Raw genomic sequence first — 22,628 nt, 5'->3', positions numbered from 1 at the left:
AACAAACCATTCAGTTTATTAGTAAGAAAAATATGTGGGGGTAAAGGGAGGACAATTCCATAAATGGTCAGGTTAAAAGAATTTAGGTAGTTGACTCTTCTGGGAAAAAATGTAGCTAAATATGGCTGTAATACAATCAAAATTTATGTGTCAGTGATGCTTTTTGTAGATACTTTTATTTTGTGAATTATGTTACTTAGAGGATGATACTTAAATAGAATCATAAAATTGGGCCTCGTATATGCAGTCTAGAATACTTAATTTTTTCAGGGTCGCATAGCCAGTAAGTGGATAGAACTAAAAATTATAAGCCAGAATTCAACATTTCTAGAATAGGTTTTTTTTCTACATTAAAGTTCTGCAGGGACTTATGATTCTGGAGAGGTACTCAAGAATCTGCATTTATTTGTTTCAGCTACTGGGATTTCATTTTTTTTTTTTTTTAAAGGTTATAAGCTCTGTCTCTGTACTATATGGGTGGAGTTTATTTTTAGATGTGAGTTTCATTTTTTTATACTGTCGGTTTCCAACCCTACCTTCGGAAACCATATCTCTAATTTTATTAGAGTGAGAAGGGAAATGTCCTTTAGCTGAAATTTACTTTATTCCATGGGTTTCTGGACTGTAACCAATAAGGGATTGCTTTTTTCATGTTTTGATCAAGAGTCCCTTCTAGTGGTATGTGTATCTCAATGAGGTTCCAAAAATAGCTTCCTCCTACTAGAAAACTTAGTAGCTCTTTGCCATGTATGCCATAAACCACCTTACTTAATAATTTGTTACAGGGGCACCTGGGTGTCTCAGTCATTTAAGCATCTGACTCTTGATTTTGGCTCAGGTCATGATCCCATAGTCATGGGATTGAGCTCTGTGTCGGGTTCTGCACTGAGTATGGAGCCTGCTTAAGATTCTTGCTCTCTCCCACTGCCCCTCTCCCCCACTTATGCTCACTCTCTTATAGCTCAATAAATAAATAAATAAATAAATAAATAAATAAATAAATAAATAAATAAGTAAAATAATAATAATAGAGCCAATAATAATTTTATATTTTATTTTATGATTAATTTTTATACTACTACTAATATTATTATTTCTTCTTATTATTATTTCTTCCATTGAATCTTCAGGTATTTCTTAACTTTGTGTTCAACTGAGGCTCATGAACATTTTTTCCATCAAGCACCCTTCCTTATTCAATAGATAGTATATAGTCTGTATAGGCTATTTGAACTGGTTTCATGAGGCAGGTTTATACAAAACATGTTTCCAAGTTGCTGTGCTAAACAATACCTATTTGGCTGAAGTGTTGTTTATTAGCCAGTGAGATTGTGCACAAAAAGATGACCATCTATTCCTGGCCTACCCAGGGGTGCCTCTTCTCCCTAAATACTCTAAGGTATAATTGGCGTATGTGCCTGTCACTCTTATTTTAAGCAGAGTGATGGTACATGTCTATAAAACTGTTATTTCTCAACAGTTCTCTCTCTCTCTCTCTCTTTTACACACACACACACACACACACACACACACACACACACATACCAGTAATTAAACAGATTTTTTTTCCTAACTGAGTTTATGTTCCCAAGGACCATGTGCTAGATAGGCACTGAGGGTCAAGATGGATCAGATATGACTACTTTCAAAGAGCCTAAGTAATCTAGTAAACATATATGTCAACTCCTACAAAACAAATAAGCGTAATAGTTAAGATTATATACAATGTGCAAAGCATTTTACCTGTATTTTTATTTAATCCTTGTATGAACCCTGTAAGTATACTGTCATTATTTTCATTGTGCAGATGGGAGAGATAAGGTAAGATCTAGAGAAGATGAGTAATTTATCCAAGCTTACACAGCTTATAAGAGGTAGAAACAGAATTTAAATCCAAGTAGTCTGACTCCACAACTCACCACTTAACTGCATCCCAATTATGCCACCAAAGGAGAGAAATTGTATCTCTTTCAAGCAGGGAGGGGAATATCAAGAAGGCTTTATGAAAGAGATAGCATTTGAACTGAACTCTGATTGTGAGTTAAACTCATGTAAGAATAAAGAGTGTTCTAGGCCAAAGTGGTGGTGGGGGGGGGGGGGGGGTCAGTATAAGCAAGGTAGAAAACAACAAAGATAGAAAACTGTGAGAACAGAAACCTTTAGTTCAGTCTAGCTAGAACACAAGTAAGTAAAGGTATAGGTTCATAAAAAAGTTGATTGAATCCACATCTTGATGTAAGCTTGGTTCTGCATTGATAGAAGTGAGAGAGAATTAAGCATATGCTCATCTGTAAAGTGGTATATTTTTTTCCTCAAACTTTTCCCTTTCTCTTAGTAAAGAAGGAAATCAACATATTGAAATTTTTATCATATTTGCACATTACGGGCTTTCACTCTCCTTTATTTTGAACAATAAGCAAAAAAATGTTAATGGAATAAAATAAAACTGGTGAAAACATGTGCTTGTAAGGACCTTAAAATAAGTATATGTAGTTGGAGATGTTTATAGACAACATCTGACAGAACTGGTTTTAAAATAAAAGCTAAGAAATTAAATATAGATTTGGTCCTTATTCTTAAGGGAGCAACTTCACTATTCCAGGTTCTATTGTCATTGTGAACAACTTATTCAAAGGTCACTGTAAGGAGGTAATACAAAGATTACATGAATATGAACCTATAAGTTATGACAAAAGCAAAAAAAATCCAGCTGTCCTAATGCTATTTATGATGCTTGTCACTGAAAATTTTACACAACTTACAGGGAAAGTATTATACTATGCTCCAGAAAACTAGAGCCTTTGTAGTATAGCTCCAGTGAAGATAAAGAGACTGGTTTATTATGTGGGAAGAGTTTGAATGAGGAAGGCGGAGCAATATTAATATATTATATTATATATAAGTTAATATATAATATATATTATATATATAATATATAAGTTAATATATGTAAGTAAATATATGTTAATATATTTATGTAAGTGTGCCATCTTATTTAGAGATGTAAATTAATGACTCAGATAATGGTAGACGTTTCAGTGTGAATTCCTTACAGTTAAAATATATTCAAGTTGACCAAAAAGATTCTCTAGTTTTTTATTCTCCTTTCTCGGTGAAAATATGGAAAATTATTTTATAATCAGAGTTGCCTTATATTTGGATATATATATCTTATTAGTTTTGAAAATAAATGTTATATAATCAGTAGCCAGTTGTTCCTGATTTAAGTTAAAATAAGAATACATTATCAGAAACAAGAAAAAAACAAACACTACTATTGTCATCATTGTGTGTCAGCATTTTGGGGGGTGATTTTAATTGATACAGTGAGAGCAAAGTAAGAAATAAGTATCAGGAGAACAAAAATATTTACAGATTATCACCTAACAAAATCTAGGATGTTCATTAAGGTGGTCAGGATCATAATATATATAAAACAAATAAAAATAAGTAAGTCTTGGGAATGCAGTGTGTAGCATAGTGACTACAATTGCTATGGTATTGTACATTTGAAAGTTACTAAAAGAGTAGATCTTAAAATTTAAAAGTTCTCATTACAAGAAAAAAACTGTAACTGTGTGGTGATAGATGTTAAGTAGGTTTCTTCTGGTGATCATTTCACAATATACACCTATATTAAATCATTATGTCAGTTAAATCTCAAGTTTTTATGTATACATATACTTATAAACAAATAGTATATCTTTTTACCAGCAGTATCTAGTTAGTTGTATAGACCAGGACATATGTAAAGCTACTGGTTGTAGCATTATTTTAAGTATCAAAAAAAAATCAACCAAAATGTTCATCATTAGGATATTGATGCCATTGATAAGTTAAATGAAAATAGCATGTTAGAGAACTGTATTTATAGAATGAACATGCTTTTATTTCAATATGTAATTGTGTGTAAATGACGAGTTATATATAGAAAAAAATCCATAAAGGTGATGACCAAACCATTGATAGTGGTTGCGTCTAGAGAAACGGGGTTAGGATATTTCATTTAACTTAACGATCTGATACGTTGGTTAAAAATTTTTATTACAAGCAGCTGTTGTTTTGTGTTAACCAAAACAATTTTAAATTACTTAGAGACATTAGAGAGTCTTGAAAGTCATTTGTGAAGTTCAGATTTTTGTTAGGCCAGAGGGGGCCATTAACTTATTACAAAATTTAGTATTGCGAGTACAATTATGTACCATACATTAAGTTTAGATGTATTAAACCAGAATGCCTAACATGTGGTTGATTCCTAAATGTCACTTATTCCTTTGCCCTGCTTTGAATTGAGTGATTGTGTCCTTGTTTTCAAAGAAGGAAGTATCTTTTTGGCAGTAAAATGAGCAGTCTCTAAGGTATTACAACTAGTAAATGGTAAAGCTAAAATTCCACATTCAGTGTTTTTCTATTTTGTGGCTGTAATCAGAGCTATTCTTCAAGCAAATTAATTACACGGTTGCAAAAATACAGTGAGAGAAAGAGCTTAAAGGGAAGAGATTGGATTTGCTTAATATAGGACCAAAGTAAGAACAGATATCAAAAAAATGGGAAAAACCAGAAGGAGATATTAGAGGAGAGAGGACCTATTTGGATATGTTATCTAAAGATCTTTATGAATGACCTACTGTTGGGGTAAGGGGGATGATAGGTGACTCAACCAGCAGTGACTCAAATTCTGAAACATTGGTTAATTGCTCTTCGTGGTACCATCACAAATAAAGAACACCAGAGGAAAAAGAAATAAATGTGTGAAGGGGAATTGATGAATTTGGGTTTGTGTATGTCTTGATTACTAATATTGTCATTTATAGTACAGAAGGCTTTAAGCAAACATACTTCCTTAGAATCATGCTACTAATGACTTGAAACAAAACTGAATAATTATACTTTATTTTCAGCAGCAGGGAGTACAGCAGACTGCCCCTCCTCAACAGACAGTGCAGTATTCACTTCCACAGACATCAACCTCCAGTGAGGCCACTACTGCACAGCCAGTCAGTCAGTCTCAGACTCCACAGGTCTTGCCTCAAGTATCATCTGGAAAACAGGTAGCTCTTCATTTCTAAATAGATGCTAAATGGAATCTCCATGTAACTTGTATTTTCTCATGGATAGGCTTCTCTCTTCTCTAATGTTGAAATACCAAAGTTGGTTATTTTCACCACAAAAATGAATTGACAATTGTTCCTTTTGTGCACATGAATTAGTTAATGTAAATAGGTACATACTGACAGCATTCACAATCCAAAAATGCTTAACTTTTAGGTTTATCAGTCTGAAGTCAGTTGGACAAGTATTAGAACTGGTGGGTTAAGTAACAGTGCTTTGGTAACTGAACCTATGACATTTTCTAGAATTGAGTTAGCTATATCTAATTATTCTAGGTTTACAACTGTGCTGTATTTTTCATGCAGATTTATGCATTTTTTCCTCTTTTGCCTACTGACAGTAAGTCATAAAAACCCCTTATATGGAATCATGTTCTGTTGTTCTGAGTCGTCCTTTGAATCACTTGAAAAGTGCCCTTTTGAACGTATATTCTACTGGATGACCTATTTTAAACTTTAACGTTGGGGCTTGTTGTCCTTGTATTTTGGCACAGTGTATTGTTTCTGTCGTATTTCATCGCATCTGAGATACTGTCAGTTGTCAAATGCACCATTATGTTATGTAACCAAGTACTGACACACCATTAATTGTAAGATACATCTTAGTTTCACAAAGGTTAAAATGACCAGGTGGTAGAGAGGGATGATTCCATCCTAGAGTCAGTGAAATATGGTACTCATACCTACTTTCATTGGCCAGTGTTAGACTTAAGAATTGTAGAAGCAAAAAATAAAAATAAAAAAAATAAAGAATTGTAGAAGCAATACAGATTGAAATCTAATTCCAGTAAGAAGGAATTTCATTTGAATTTCAGTAACTACTATAATAGCAGTCATAGATGTAGTGACAACAAATATACTAATGGATTAGGGTATGTGAAATATGTCTAAATAGAGCTGTAAAAAAACAAACTCTGCTTTCGTAAGTGTCTTCTTTTATTGTCGAACGATGAAACATTAGTAAAATTTCCTACAACAAAAGATTTGGAACAGCCGGTCTGTCAGCCTCTCTGTCTCCTGTTATCCTTTCCCTATTCTTGTGTGGCACATTAACTTAAACTAATGTATGCAGGTTTGGGTTTTTGGGTTTTTTTTTCCTTCTTTTTGGCTAACACATAAATCTTGCTTTTGGCAGCCTTGCTTTTTTCTTTTCTTTTCTTTTCTTTTTTTTTTTTTAAGTCTGTCTGTTTTGTTTTTCTTTACCTTCCCAGCTTCCAGTTTCCCAGCCAGTACCAGCTATCCAAGGCGAACCTCAGATCCCAGTTGCGACACAACCCTCAGTTGTTCCAGTCCACTCTGGTGCTCATTTCCTCCCTCTGGGACAGCCACTCTCTACTTCCTTACACCCCCAGTATCCTGTCTCTCAAATTCCCATATCAACTCCTCATGTGTCTGCGGCTCAGACAGGTTTCTCATCCCTTCCCGTTACAATGGCAGCTGGCGTTAATCAGCCTCTGCTCACCTTGGCCTCATCTGCTACGGCAGCTGCGATCCCAGGGGGACCAACTGCGGTTCCTAGTCAGCTTCCAACCCTTCTGCAGCCTGTGACTCAGCTGCCAAGTCAGGTTCACCCACAGCTCCTGCAACCAGCAGTTCAGTCCATGGGAATACCAGCTAACCTTGGACAAGCTGCTGAGGTTCCACTTCCCTCTGGAGATGTTCTGTACCAGGTATTGTTTTGGCTAGCAAAAAGGAGGGCACCAGAGGGTTTGGTTCTAATAGTAAACCATCAAGGACTTGAAAACCTAATAGTTGAGTGTCAAAATAACTGGCAGTAACAAAAGTGTAGCTGATCTCAACTAGAGAAGCTAATACAGTAAAATTCAGAGAAAAGATAGGATAGTAATGTTGAATGATTCATTTCCATTTTTCTCAAGACACTTCCTTGGAGGAAGATGGTTCTCTCAATATTTGATGTAAGCTGACTAAATGCTAGATATGGCTAATAAGAGAGTAAGTACATCAGGCTACTTTTTTTTTTTATATAGGTAAGGTAAATAGAGTTGCCAACATGGTACCAATAAAAAGCTTCAGATTAGCCTGTCTTGATATGACTAGAATGATTACCTTGAAGAGTTTTTGCATTCTCCCACTTTAGATTGGCTAGAAAACTGATATTTTTCTAGAAGGAATTAGTTTGTTCCTCCTATTTAAATCTGAAAGAGGAGAAAAGCCAGTAATTTAAAGTGTAGTTGTAGAGTCCCGTCCCCTAAATTGAAACCAGTATACCATTTCATTTCAAGAATCATCTTTAAATCTTCTTTAAATTATTAGAAAGAGATGGGACTACTACTATTCTTCTTTACTATGTGCTTTCGTTTTTTGTTGGGTTTTTTTGTTGGTTTGTTTGGTTGGTTGGTTGGTTTTTTGTGCATGTCTTGCTGTTTTGCTAATTTGATGTCCCAACCTGCACTAACTCACCTTCCTCATTTCTGTCACAGGGCTTCCCACCTCGACTGCCACCACAATACCCAGGAGATTCAAATATTGCTCCCACTTCCAGCGTGGCTTCTATTTGCATCCCTTCTACAGTCCTATCCCCTCCCATGCCGACAGAAGCACTGGCTACACCGGGTTACTTTCCTACAGTGGTGCAGCCTTTTGTGGAATCAAACCTTTTGGTTCCTGTGGGCAGTATAGGAGGACAGGTTCAAGTGTCTCAGCCAGCAGTGAGTTTAGCACAACAAGCCCCCACTACATCCTCCCAGCAAGCAGCTCTGGAGGTAAATGGAATTACTGCATGTTTATATATAAAACACACACACACACACACACACACACACACACACACACACACACAATGGGATAAAAATGACAAAGAAGAAACATAAGGTTCCCCTGTTTAGAACTCATGTGGAGACTATTTTCAAACTAACTTCTAAATGACTTTTTCTTCCAGCAGAATGAAATGCCATTGTGGGGGCCTTGTTGCCACTGGCTGTTCTGTTGGGAAGTGAGTGTGCCTTGGAGAAGATTAACCCTATTAGCACTTCACTTCTCTAGCTAGTACTTTAGTCATTATTCTTAATCCTTTCACAAATTCTTGCCATGGCAGTCATAAAAGTATCTTATCCTGCTGTGCTCCCAGTAATCATTTTTGCCCTATTAGGAGAAAGATAGGAATCATCTTTGCACTTTGCTCTGCCTGTCCTGTTGCACACTTCTAGGAAGATGCTGGCTGCATGCAAGTTGTACTTTCTCACTCCCTAGCAGCTATGTCGGCTGATGTCACACCATGCAGTCTATACCGAGACTTAGCTTTAGAAACTTCCTTTGGAATTTTAAGACCACTGTCTTTAGATGCTGAATATTGAGAATTACTAGTAAATTTAGTGCTTCTAGGACTTGGGGGGGATAAGAAAAAAAAAGTGTAGCTTATTGGAGATGATGAATAATAAATAAAATGTATTACTGCCAAGACTTCCATTATCCTTTCTATTTACAGAGTACTCAGGGAGTCTCTCAAGTTGCTCCTCCAGAGCCACTTCCAGTGGCACAGTCACAACCTACCACTTTGGTCTCTTCTATAGACAGGTATGTAAAAGTAAAATTCTCCTTCCTTAACTGGTAAGTGGTATAAAACTTCAAAACATCAAACCTTTAAACACTGAACTTTATTTTTCGAAGTGCACATTCAGATGTTGCTTCAGGAATGAGTGATGGCAATGAGAATGTCCCATCATCCAGTGGAAGGCATGAAGGGAGAACTACAAAACGGCATTATCGAAAATCTGTAAGAAGTCGCTCTCGTCATGAAAAGTCCTCACGTCCAAAATTGAGAATTTTGAATGTAAGTATTGCTACTGTGTGAGTTTCATATAGTTACTTAATGTCATTTAAATATTTCTAAGGCTCAGGTATAGTTATGAAAGTTTAGAATTTTCTAATCACCCAAATAATACTGTTAAATTCCATATTTTTATGGTAAGGCACTATCTACCTTTTAGAAAAAGTTTTAATTTGTAGAACAGAGACTTTACACTCCTTCCAGACCCTTCAGTGGAAGATGAGGAAATAGCTCAAAGGCCAATATTTTCTTAACGTTTTCTTGCTACCAGTTTAAGAGGTAAATACCAACAAGTCTTCAGGGAATGGTGGTAGCATCAGGCTTAAGTTCAAGTGATAATCTGCATTACTTTCTCAAATTTAGTAATGGAATAATATGTAATATGGCTTCTGAGATATGAAGTACTTTTTCTTTTTTTTTTCTTTTTAGGTTTCAAATAAAGGGGACCGGGTAGTAGAATGTCAGTTAGAGACTCATAATCGGAAAATGGTTACATTCAAATTCGATTTAGATGGTGACAATCCTGAGGAGATAGCAACAATTATGGTATGTCTGCATTTGGAGTTCCAAATTTTGCTTTAGTACTTTTTAAATAACCACTGCCATAAGCAAATGTGCAATATTTTGTTATCTGTTTTGACAGTTCTGTATTTATTTCAACGTGAATATAATTAGCACACCAAACCTGTGATTTAGAGATATTTGTCTAGGACCTGTCTAAGTGTTGAAGAATTAACTTACATATCAATGAATAATAGTACAGGTGGTGTGCAGGTAGGGCAGAAGTTACAAAAGTGGCAATTGGAATGACTTAAAACATGAATAACACTCTCTACTAATCAGACTGACATCACATTTCTTTTACAGGTGAACAATGACTTTATCTTAGCAATAGAGAGAGAATCCTTTGTGGATCAAGTACGAGAAATTATTGAAAAAGCTGATGAAATGCTCAGCGAGGACGTCAGTGTGGAACCAGAGGGTGACCAGGGATTGGAGAGTCTACAGGGAAAGGATGACTATGGCTTTGCAGGTTCTCAAGTAAGTTCAGCATTCCCATAGTGAAGCTTTGTTTAAAATATTGCTATAGTGTTAAATTTGCCATGCAACATGTTCAATGATACCACATTACATCAATGGCTAAAATTATCAAATATTTATGTCCTCTTTGCATGGGGCCAATTGCTTTGCCCAATCTTTAAGATTGTGTTTAGGGGTGGTGGGGGGAAAGATTGTGTATGAGAATGAATTTGGTCACTTTTGTTTGTTGTAGAAATTGGAAGGAGAATTCAAACAACCAATTCCTGCATCTTCTATGCCACAGCAAATAGGTGAATTTCTTTCCTTTCCATGTTTGCTTTTAGCTTTGACCTAAGAAATTTTATACTAATGAAATCTTAAAGCTTCATGTTGGTGACAATATATAGATAATGCAGTTAAATGGTTTCTTTTTACAGGCATTCCTACCAGTTCTTTAACTCAAGTTGTTCATTCTGCTGGAAGACGGTTTATAGTGAGTCCTGTGCCAGAAAGCCGATTACGAGAATCAAAACTTTTCACTGGTGAAATATCAGATACGGGTAAGGAATTGCTTCTACCACAAACCTCTATCAATCCCATATCATCTCTGCTATATTGGAAGCTTGGTCATCAAGCAGTAATTCAAATGATGACATAGACAATAAAGAAGAGTAGAAAATTGAGATTATAATCAACAGGCAAACATGGAGGAGCAAAATAGAGGATGAATAGAGAGGATTAAAGAACAAGAGCCAGAAAGGACAGCCACCCTAGATACAGCTTGTGTAATAAATAATACGTAGATACAGTAATATGTTTTGTTTCTCCATTTAGGACTATTGTATATGCTTTGAGGTTGCTCTTTCTTATCTTTTTTCTCTTTTTTGAAAATTTTTTTAAATTTTCTTTTACCCTCGAAATAGATATTCATACAAGCTAACTTATTTTCATCAAACTGCTCTTTTACTCTGCTGTTTTAGAAAAAGCCTGTCATTTCCTCGGGAGAAGTTTTAAACCTTCTTGGTATGTGGCAGTGTTGGTAACCCAAAAACAGATTGTTAGGACAATTTTGAATCTACCCTTTTAAAATGGACTGATTATGAATTTTGTATTCTCCTTTGCAGTTGCTGCCTCAACATCCCATGGCGCTGGAATGAACTTGTCTCATTCTGCTTCATCCCTTAGCCTACAACAGGCGTTTTCTGAACTCAGACATGCCCAAATGACAGAAGGGCCCAATACAGCACCTCCCAACTTCAGTCATACAGGACCAACATTTCCAGTAGTACCTCCTTCCATGAGTAGCATTGCTGCAGTCCCAACCACAGCAGCAGCCACACCTTCAATATCAGCCCCTGCAACTAGCAGCCCTCTTAATGACATGTCCACATCAGTAATTCAGTCTGAGATTCCAGTGCCCACTGAAAAAGGGATTGGTGGAGTTGCCACCTGCACAGGTGTGATACCGTCAAGTGGTCTCCCTGTACCTCCTATATCTGAATCACCAGTATTTTCCACTGTGGTTTCAAGCGTTACAATACCTACAGTTGTCTCAATATCAACAACATCCCAGCCAGTTCAGGCTTCTACATCTGGGAGTGTTGTTTCTAGCATAGGCACTTTGCCATCTATACCAGTTTCAACGTTAGCCTCTGCTGCGGGCAGTGCTGCTGTCTCAGGTGCTAAGCCTCCACCTGTAGTATCTCAGCAAGCGACAGGCAGTACTTCTGGGGTAGCCACGTTAACATCCATTGCTGCCACCACTCCATTCCCGAGCATAGCTTCCCAGCTGCCTCTTCAGCTGAGCAGCAGCACCTCTGCTCCTACTCTAGCTGAAACAGTGGTGGTTAGTGCACACTCACTAGATAAAACATCTCATAGCAGTACAACTGGATTGGCTTTGTCCCTGTCTGCATCATCATCTTCCTCCCCTGGAGCAGGATTATCTAGTTCTGTTTCTCAGCCTGGTGGGGTGCATCCTTTGGTCACCCCATCAGCTATAGCTTCTACTCCTGTCCTTCCTCAAGCAGCAGGACCTACTTCTACACCTTTATTACCCCAAGTACCTAGTATCCCACCTTTGGTACAACCTGTTGCCAGTGTGCCTGCTGTGCAGCAGACACTAATTCATAGTCAGCCTCAACCAGCTTTACTTCCCAACCAGCCCCACACTCACTGTCCTGAAATAGATGCTGACTCACAGCCCAAGGCTCCTGGAATTGATGACATAAAGACTCTAGAGGAAAAGCTGCGGTCTCTCTTTAGTGAACACAGCTCATCTGGAGCCCAACATGCATCTGTCTCACTGGAGACATCACTGGTAGTAGAGACCACTGTCGCACCAGGCATCCCAACCACTGCTGTTGCACCAAGCAAGCTCATGACTTCTACTACAAGTACATGCTTACCACCAACAAGTTTGCCATTAGGGACAACTTGTTTGTCAGTTATACCAGTGGTCACACCTGGACAAGTTTCCACCCCAGTCAGCTATGTGTCCGCCCCAGTCAGCACTACATCAGGAGTGAAAGCTGGAACTGCTCCATCAAAGCCACCTTTAACTAAAGCTCCAGTAAGATTCTTGTTTTGAAATAATTTGATAAATATGATTATTCTTTCCCCCAACCCCGTAAGTGCCTTTTTTCAACTCAGCCTTGCAAATTAGAAATGTAGTTATAAAGATGGCCTGGCCTATAGTAGACATTAAGTGTTTATTAAATAAATTGAAAATTATTTTAGGATATATATATATTGAACACAAGAGACCTCCTTTTTTTGGAATATGGCAAGATTTGGGGGTTAATTATATTACATGATTTTCTAAGGCTATATAATAATCGGGTAAAATACAGACGTTCCTTCCCATTGGTACCAGCTAAAGAAATCTGTATCCCAAAAGGAAGCTAAATGCTTCTGCTAGCAATTATACATAGTAATAGCAATTTACAATGATCTTTGTTTCGGTGAGAATGAAGCAGATTTTCTGCTTTGCTTCAGTTCCACAGGTGTACAATTTGGGGTGTACAAAAACTGGAAGTTGGTGATGAATTTCATATACAGGGAAAAAGGATCTAATCCTAGGAATAAGTTAACTAAAGTGTGTTTTCTAATTCCGCTATGGTGGATTTCCTCTCATTCTCTCTTCAGTCTCTCTGATCTTCTCCAAATAACAAGGCTGTGTTTTTTCTACTATATTCTGTGCTTCACTTATCTTTCTGCATTGCCATTGATTGTAAAATTATTTTTATAGTCGGCCAGTAATAGAGGCTCTGTACAAATTGCTTTACAGTGTTAGATTTCTGATGACTTTTGTTATCAGACCTGCCCCTTGGTTATTTCTGAATTGTTTTCTCGGAAAAGTCTTTGTTTTAGGAAAAGCCTGATGATACTGTACTAAAACAGTGGCTCAAGAATAACTGTGCCTCTCATGTCCATACAGCCTTTGATTCTGTTTTCCCTAGGGAATAACCTTCCACTAAATTTTACTATTCATTTTATTGGTATATAGTAGTAACCCCATAATAGTATCATGGTTATAATGTCCTTTATTTAAGATAGATACCAGAATATAAGCCAGATGACAATCATGCCTTAACTATAGATATATTTTATTCTTATATTTCTGCATTTGAATTAGTTGATTTACTGGCCAGTATGTAGTCTTTCTCATGGACTTGAATTTCCCTTCATTGTCTGTAGGTGCTGCCAGTGGGTACTGAACTTCCAGCTGGTACTCCACCCAGCGAGCAGCTGCCACCTTTTCCAGGACCTTCACTAACTCAGGTGCCCCAAGACTTGGCAGATTTCTTTTGGTGCTCCTACTTTCTCCTTCACAAAGCTTATTTAAATTCTCCATTGCATGATCTTGGCTTCTGGCTCCTCTTTAGTTTTGACTTAGTAACAACTTTCTCTTAAAACAGTGTATATAGCTAATGATCCAGGCCTTATTTAAAGTAAGAAGCTTCGTGGTTCTTTTGTTCAAGTCATCTAGAACACATTTGATATTAATATTTTTTCATATTTTATGAAGAAAGAAAATAGCAGGGTTTACATGTTACCAGACAAATATAACTCCTGTCATTCACAGTTTTCTAGAATAGTGAAATTGCATCTGATGAATGAGATTAGGCTCTAGACCATTGTGGAAGTAAAAAATTACAAGTAATCAGAATTAACTTTGAAAGTTCCTTAGGAAAAGATAACTGATAATGCCCCTTTTCTGTGAGTTCAGTCAACCAGTTTTTTCTCTAATGTTTGACATTTCTTTCAGTGACCAACAAATAAAGTAATTGGCTTAAATATAGATGGATATAAGGGTCATGTTTCATGAAAAATATGTCTTTTATCTTTCAATACAAAACCTACACAGTTTAGTTAGCATGAGATTACTCATACAGGAACTGAGAGCAGTGACATGAATGTGAGATTCCTGTTTCACACTCAGATCTGCTCATTGGGTCTACCCAATGGTGATCAGAATGCCTGCAATATTTAAATTATCATTTCCCTTTTCTACCCTACCCCACCACCCCACACATTTATTTAGTTGAAGTCCCGTAAGGAAAGTAGTTATTATGAAGCCATTATAACCATGAAAAAGCTTCTGCCGTGAGCAAAGTAGTAAACATTGAAACTAAAACAGGAATTTATTTTAGAATTATATAGAAGAAAAACATAAATTGCTAACACAAGAAGTCTGAATTTATCACTTCTACAGCTGTACAGTAGAATATAAAGAACTTGCCATGATAGAGTAATAACTCCAAAGAGAACTCACTCCATCAGTCACCACATTTTGGAAAAAATACATTGTGAAAGTCTGTAAGTTAGGGGTTTTACACCTGTTTTCTCATTAAAAGCATGTATTCAGACATGTATTCAGGCTCAAATGTGATGAGAAACAGCAAATAAGATGTGAGGAGGTGACGTTTAGTGGATAATGCCTATATAGAGAGGGAGAAGGATAAATGAAGGCTGTAGAAGAATAAGTGATAGAAGCTAAAATAGATGTGGGATTATGGCCTGTATCAAAAGTAAAAAGTTACTGGCCTTGTGATGAATGGTGGTAAGACCTGGTTAACAGGTTGGAATGCCCAGACCTCCAGTTCCTTTTTGCTGCCATTTATAGGGTATAAGAAGTATAGATTAAGACCTAAAGAAAAGAATAATATCCTTGATAGTGATCAAATACATTAATGCCATCTTCTATTCATAAGGACAAGTTCTCAGAAAGATGTACCAAACTGAAAAAGAAAAAAGAAAAAAATTAATCTACCAAAATATCTTGATACATTTTTCAGAATATATATATTTTAAGTTTATTTACTAGCAGGGTGAGAGGCAGAGAGAGAAAGGAAGAGAGAGAATCCCAAGCAGGTTCTGTGCTATCAGTGCAGAGCATAATGTGGGGCTCAGTCTCATGACCCATCAGATCATGACCCTAGCTGTAATCAAGAGTCAGATACTTAACCAACTGAGTCCCCCAGGCACCCCCAGAATATATTTTTAAAGAGAGGACAGGTAGAAACTTTTGTATCACTTTAAGGAACATCAAACATAGACTTCAAAACTGTAAAAACATAAATATGACTGAATTTCTCTAAGGCTTGGGAAATTGACATATCATTCAAGCAATATAAGTTAATATTTAATATATTGAGTTTTATATTCAGTGACTAGACAGATGTTACATTGTGTCAATCTAAAGCATCAAAGAGTATTCCTTATTTAGATGAGCTATATGTAGTGCTTCTGAATATGCCAAAGACCTCTACTTATTGTAGTTGTTTCGTTCAGTCCCAGCAACCTCTGGAAGATCTTGATGCTCAATTGAGAAGAACACTTAGTCCAGAGACTGTTGTGGGGACATGTACAGTTGGGGTAAGTTTTGAAAATTTTGCCAAAATCTTTCCATAATCCTAATATATCACATTCCTAAAACATACTCTAACCTATTAATACCTTTAACACCTACAGAGTTAAAAGCATTAATTCAGAGTCTTTGCTTATTCCAGCAAACAGAAATAAAGCAGATTAAGATTAACACTGACCCAGTGGTGGTATGACTGTGGAAAATATTTTATTGATTTGAAAGGTACTTTTCTTGTCTTGCCTCTGTAGAATTATACCATAGATGAATTCTATGGGTTTTGTATTTATGCTTTGGAGGAAGCTGTGCTTTAAAAGTTAACTTCTTCCTTTTAAGCTTGTGATACAATAATGTTCTGATTAAAACGATTTTTTCTATTATTATCCAAGTTATACTCTTAAGTATCCCATGAGAAAAACAAACAACAATATAGAAGCAACTCAGAATTTTTTCTTAAAATTTTTCTGTTTTTGTTTTTTTTTTACATCAGACTTACTTTTAGGCTTAAAAAAAAAAAAAGAAAACTCTGTTGGACACAAGTGTTTCTTCACATATACTATATTTCTTTTGCCCTTTATAAAAACCAGAGGAAAGGCAGCATGGCAAGAGTTTAAGAGTGACTGAAGCTAAAGATTTTGTGGTATCTGTGTGTATGTGTTTTGCAGCCTGTGTCCATGGTGGCTCCAGCAGCAGTTACAGAAGCAGGAACACCGCCTCAGAAGGATGGTGAGAAGCATCCTTCTTCCTCTTATGTTATACCATTTCCAGTCCTCTTTATAATTGATTATAGAGTTTACTATCTCAAAGACATTCTTAAGAATGTAGGTGTATTTGAAACAGTTTTAAAGAACAATTTTACATATTTCATAACTTAGGAACTTTAACACTAATATTTGGAACATGTAATATTAGCATGCAAAAGGTAATGATAGTTTCTCGGAATAAGACCCTTTGTTATTAGCTAGGATAGACCCTTGCTAAGAGAGAGAAGGAAATTCAGGCCTATTTATAAAAGTTAATTTACCTTAATCTCTTGGCTTTTATGACACTAGATAGATAGAGGTAGAGATAAGCTTGACTAGCATGGATGGTAGAAATACAAATATATATTGTAATCAGTTTAAACATTATTTTTTTTCCATTTCTGGAGTCTTTAGAATTGGCGTGTTTGTACACAGTCTCTTGGCAAAGCATATTTCCAGATTTTGTAACAACTTAAAATTGCCATGAGAACTTTTATGAGCATGCTCTTGGTCATGAGTTCATATCAGCTACTTCTTTTCTGAATTTTGTTGTAAATCTCTTTTCACTGCATCACCAGTCCCCCCACAAAGTAGGACATTTAAAGCTTCTATTTGCTGTCACCTTTTCTCTTAGAACCATTTATATTCAAAAGGGAAAATAATTAAACATGAGCTGTATTTATTCAGTGTGCTTTTGTGTAACACTTAATATTGTTCCTTTTGTAGTTTATCCATTCTCCTCACTACCACCTACATATGTTTCCCTGTATAACTATTAATAAGATTACCTGAATACTCAAATCTTTTCTTTCTTCCTTAAATTCTGAATTTCACTTAAAACCTCTCTAAATTATCTTCAAGGCAATTATATTCTGAATTCACTCTCATTTTAAAAGAAGTGACTTGAAAATCAATGGAGGGGCACCTGGGTGGCTTAGTTGGTTAGTGTCTGATTTCAGCTCAGGTCATGATCTCACAGTTCATGAGTTCAAGGTCCCGGCTCTCTGCTTTCATTGAAAAGCCCATTTTGGATCCTCTTGTCTCTCTCTGTCTCTGTCCTTCCCCCACTCATGTGCATGCCCTCCCCACCCACCAAAAAATAAATAAACATTAAAAAAAATCATTGGAACAGACTAGAGAAGTTTAGAAATGGACAAACTATAAAGAAGAAATATGAAAAAGGTGGGCTTTTAAATCAGTGAGAAAATGCTAGGGTATTTCAATAAATGCTTTGTGACACCTGGACAACCATCTGGAAGAAAGCTTAGATGCCAGCCTTGACCAACATAAATTCCAAATGGGTCAAAGATGAAAAATGATAATGTAAAATAGTGCTGTAACAAAACATACAAGAAATCTTTTTCTTTTCTTTTTTTTTTTTTTTAACTGTCTGAAGTAGGATCAACAAACTTTCTGTAAAAGGCCAGAAAGTTGTATATTTCAGGCTTTGCTGGCCATATAGTCTCTGTCACAATTACTCGAATCTCCTATTGTAACCCAAAAACAGCATAGGCCATACGTGAATGAATGAGTTTGGCTCTGTAGTCTAATAAAATTTATTTACAGAAACAAGCTGTGGGCTGAATTTGGTCCATGATCATGGTTTGCTGATCCCTGATACAGAAGCAATAATAGATTCAAAACTTTCTGCATGGAAAAAAAAAGCCATGATGTCCAAAGATAAATGAAAAACTGGGCAGTGGTGGGTATTCATATCACAGAAAAGACTAGTAAGTGATAGCATTTCTGAACCTCTCATTGGTAAACTTAGAAGTTTAATAGCCACCAGTGACTTAACACAACCTCTTTAGAGATCAATTTAGTAATGTCTCTCCAAGTTTTAAATGGGTATGATTCAGCACATCCATTCTTAGGTATTCCACAGATTCATAAGAAAATACTTGGTAGAACACTTATAATAGCAAGAAGTTCTGAAAAACTTAATGTCCATCCACAGAAGCCTGTTTAAAATATGGTACTTTGTATACATATAGCATACATACAGACAGACATAAAACACTGCAGCCATTAAAAAGAATGAGAAATCAATATGGAATGCTAAGATACATTGTAAAAATATCAAAATCAGTGTTGTATAAAATTGAGCTTACTAGTTGTATAAAATAAAGAAAATGCTTGTATATGTCTATATTATCTCTAGGAAAAAAACCTCAAGTGGTTGTCCTTAGAAAGGATGACCTAGGTGGCTTGAAAGTTGTTCAAAACTGTTTATCAGTGATTCTGACACCTTGTACTTCCTGTTCTAAGATTTTTGCCTAAGTGTTGTATAAACCAAGTTGTCATAGATGATTTTAATTTTAAAAATGCGTCTTTGATATCCTAAGTAAAATCTCATAGTTCTCTTCATTTATTTTTATCTTTGAGTTAAAGAATGAGTAATTGAATTCTTACTACCCATTAACCTTAGTTTTTGTAGTATCTCTTATGTTGTAGTTAAGCCTTGAAGCTGCTTTGCTTATATGTAACCTTTATTCCTCCAAACAATAACATATCATCTGTACACGTGTACAAGGAAAAGTAGAGGACTAATGATAAATTTTCAGACCTTGACAGTATTTCACAAACAGTATCTTTCAGACTAAAGGTATCTAGTAAGGAGAGTAAATAATAACTATTTTCCTTTTTGGACAAAGCCCAAGGAGAAAAGAAGGTAAGGAAATTTTCCTTGCCTCAGACCATTTTTCTGACCTCATAGGTACTTTTATTTTGCTGTATTTCTGACCAAAAGGAAAAGAAGCTAACTAAAACGAGATGCTAACTTAAGTTCTTTTTCTCCTCCATGTACTTGTTTCAGTTTCTCAAATCACAGAAGGTCCTGTTCTAGGAACTAGTTCAGGAACTGGTGTTTTTAAGATGGGACGATTCCAGGTAAGACCATTACTTTCCCTTGCCTTGATTTCCTCTTTGGGGTGAATAGGTATATAATAAAATTATTACTTACCTTTGGGACACAATTGCCAATTTGATGATATATATCTTTTTTATAGTTCTTTATCATTTTACCCTCTTAAAAATAATACATGTTTAAAAAAAAAAAAAAAACCTTCTGGGGCACCTGGCTGGCTCAGCCAGAAGAGCATGTGACTCTTGATCTCGGGGTCATGAATGTGAGCCCCACATTGGATGTAGAGATTGCTAGAAATAAATAAATATGTAAACTTTAAAAAATAATAATAATACATGCCAATTAAAGGAATGCAGAATACTTAGTACAGTAGAGAAACAGTATACTGTCTACCCCATCTTCCTACCTACCTCCTCCACCCAGGATTACTTTTTAGGGTGTGTTTCCCCTCATTCCTTTTTCTATGTACATGTGTGTACAATTGACCCTGCTTTTCTGAATGAGATTTTATAGCTTTTTTTCCCAATCTAGTAGTTGGTTCACCTAACCCATTCTCCTATTATTAGTCATTAGGTTGTTTCAAATTTTTCTATCGTAATAAGTAATGTCACAGGAAACATTTTCTATGTTTAGGACAATTTTTTAGGATTAATTTCTGAAATGAAAATACTGAGTCAACATCAAGTGATACATCGTTTTCTTTTCCCAGGTGGTCCAACTAGTGATTTATTTATTTTTTTATTTTTTACTACTTTCACAACTGCTTTCCAGTTATTCTCATGGTAGCACTGGGAGTTGGGGATAGCAGTTGATATTTTTCTCATTTGTAAACTGAGGTTCTGAGAGTTTGTACTGGGCTGAGTTTATAATACATGGACAAATTAGAACAAGGATCTGGATCCTCCTTTTGGTCCCATTTAGTTATGTTGATTCTTGAAGCTTAGCTGGCATTTAACATTCATTGTCTTTTTTTTTTTTTTTTAATTTTTTTTTTCAACGTTTTTTATTTATTTTTGGGACAGAGAGAGACAGAGCATGAACGGGGAGGGGCAGAGAGAGAGGGAGACACAGAATCGGAAACAGGCTCCAGGCTCTGAGCCATCAGCCCAAGGCCTGACGCGGGGCTCGAACTCACGGACTGCGAGATCATGACCTGGCTGAAGTCGGACGCTTAACCGACTGCGCCACCCAGGCGCCCCAAACATTCATTGTCTTTAATCTTTGTAGTTTTCATATTCACAGGCAACCTTCAAGATTCCATTCCCTGTTATTTATATTTCCACAAAGACATAAATCTAAGTCTTGTATATGACATGAGATCTGGAGGTAAATTATTAACTTAGTAAGCTTAGCCAGCCACTGAGAATCTGTATCTAATCTGTACATCTCAGTACAGATCTTGTTCTCTATAATGGTATTCCATTTATTTTCACAGTGAAGGTGGAGGGGCTTATGTAAAGAGATACTGACTGGGAAATAAAGTGATTCAATTTTTTTTATTGAATTTTTTTATTATTTTAATTCAATTTTTTATCATTTTAAAAATTGAATATTGGGGATTTTGTTTTTTAATCTCACTTTTGTCTCTTTCCATCAGGTTTCAGTTGCAATGGATGATGTCCAAAAAGAGGGTAAAAATAAGTCAGAAGATGCAAAGTCTGTTCATTTTGAGTCTAGCACTTCAGAGTCCTCAGTACTATCAAGTAGTAGTCCAGAAAGTACCCTGGTGAAGACAGAGCCTAATGGGATCCGTAGCATCTCATCAGATATGCCAGATAGTGCCCACAAAACTCCTGCCTTGGGAGTAAAGTCAGAAACTGGGCAGCCTACAAAGGTAGGACGCTTCCAGGTGACAACTACAACGAACAAAGTAGGTCGTTTCTCTGTATCAAGAACTGAAGACAAGATTGCTGAGGCAAAGAAAGAGGGACCAATGGCATCTCCTCCTTTTATGGATTTGGAACAAGCTGTTCTCCCCGCTGTGATACCAAAGAAAGAAAAGCCTGAACTGTCAGAGCCTTCACATCTGAATGGGCCATCTTCTGACCTGGAGGCCGCCTTCCTAAGCAGGGATGTGGATGATGGTTCAGGTAGTCCACACTCCCCCCATCAGCTGAGCTCAAAGAGCCTCCCTATCCAGAATCTAAGTCAGAGCCTTAGTAATTCATTCAACTCCTCTTACATGAGTAGTGACAATGAGTCAGATATTGAAGATGAAGATTTAAAATTAGAGCTGCGAAGACTACGAGAAAAGTAAGTGTATTTTCTTCTGTAAAAGAATAATGGCAGAATCATAGTAAGATCTAGCTCCTGGTGCCTAGTATTCTTTTCACTGCAATATGCTTATATCTCATTTCTTTCAAACAGAGGGTGCTATGCAAAAGCTAGTTTCCTCAATGTAGTTCTCATTAGGTCTTGTATTTATAAGGACCCGTAGCATTTCTACTTCTAGAACTTCTTCAGCACCTCTGTATTATTACTATATTATTGTTTTTCTTAATAGCACTTTTTATCATTATTAACCTAATTTAATAGTCTACCAGATGAATCTAATAATGGATGTAGATTATGTGGCAGGTTTTATAGATCATATTTGACACACTGGTCCAGAGTAGCAAATTCAGTACTCCTGTGTATGCCTCAAAAATCAGGAAATCTTTTCTCCTAACATATCATCAACTACTTGTTGGTTAGGAGCTTATTGGAATTTGGCTTGGGTAATGGAGGCCAAACAATATGAAGTAACAAACTAGAATCTCAAGGTAATAGAAGAAATTACGTTAAGTACACTGAGGGGGGAAAGATTCGTGAGTAAGTAAATACTTGAATAGAGTTTAAAGAATATGTTGTTAAATCTCATTTGAACAAAAGTGATTATAATGTTTTTGATTCATGTTTGGTTATCTTTCACAGACATCTTAAAGAGATTCAAGACCTGCAGAGTCGCCAGAAGCATGAAATTGAATCTTTATACACCAAACTGGGCAAGGTTCCCCCTGCTGTCATTATTCCCCCAGCTGCCCCTCTTGCAGGGAGAAGAAGGCGACCCACTAAAAGCAAAGGCAGCAAATCTAGTCGCAGCAGTTCCTTGGGGAATAAAAGCCCCCAGCTTTCAGGTAAAAAGCCATGGACCAGGTCAGCCTTGGCTGTCCCATCTTTTGTTTGTCTCCTGACTCTATATGTAACCTATTGAGCCATTTGTTGTTTTTGTTAAATTTCAGAGGAGTTTGAC

The 22,628-nt window shown here is 36.4% G+C and overlaps 1 protein-coding gene across 1 annotated transcript in view; it reads left to right on the top strand.

The window, feature by feature from the left end:
- Window positions 1–22,628, top strand: part of WNK1 (WNK lysine deficient protein kinase 1) — a 159,492-nt gene that overhangs the window by 124,950 nt on the left and 11,914 nt on the right. Inside the window, 16 exon segments of the mRNA XM_023256636.2 lie at window positions 4,902–5,051; window positions 6,323–6,781; window positions 7,553–7,834; window positions 8,557–8,645; window positions 8,739–8,901; window positions 9,328–9,444; window positions 9,766–9,939; window positions 10,172–10,229; window positions 10,356–10,478; window positions 11,043–12,490; window positions 13,618–13,701; window positions 15,715–15,798; window positions 16,453–16,513; window positions 19,346–19,419; window positions 20,994–21,649; window positions 22,310–22,512. Coding sequence (XP_023112404.2) covers window positions 4,902–5,051; window positions 6,323–6,781; window positions 7,553–7,834; window positions 8,557–8,645; window positions 8,739–8,901; window positions 9,328–9,444; window positions 9,766–9,939; window positions 10,172–10,229; window positions 10,356–10,478; window positions 11,043–12,490; window positions 13,618–13,701; window positions 15,715–15,798; window positions 16,453–16,513; window positions 19,346–19,419; window positions 20,994–21,649; window positions 22,310–22,512 — 4,225 coding nt within the window.

The sequence above is a fragment of the Felis catus genome, chromosome B4, assembly GCF_018350175.1.
Source record: "Felis catus isolate Fca126 chromosome B4, F.catus_Fca126_mat1.0, whole genome shotgun sequence".
In the NCBI taxonomy this organism is placed as follows: Eukaryota; Metazoa; Chordata; class Mammalia; order Carnivora; family Felidae; genus Felis; species Felis catus.
This window is presented reverse-complemented; position numbering and strand designations above follow the sequence as displayed.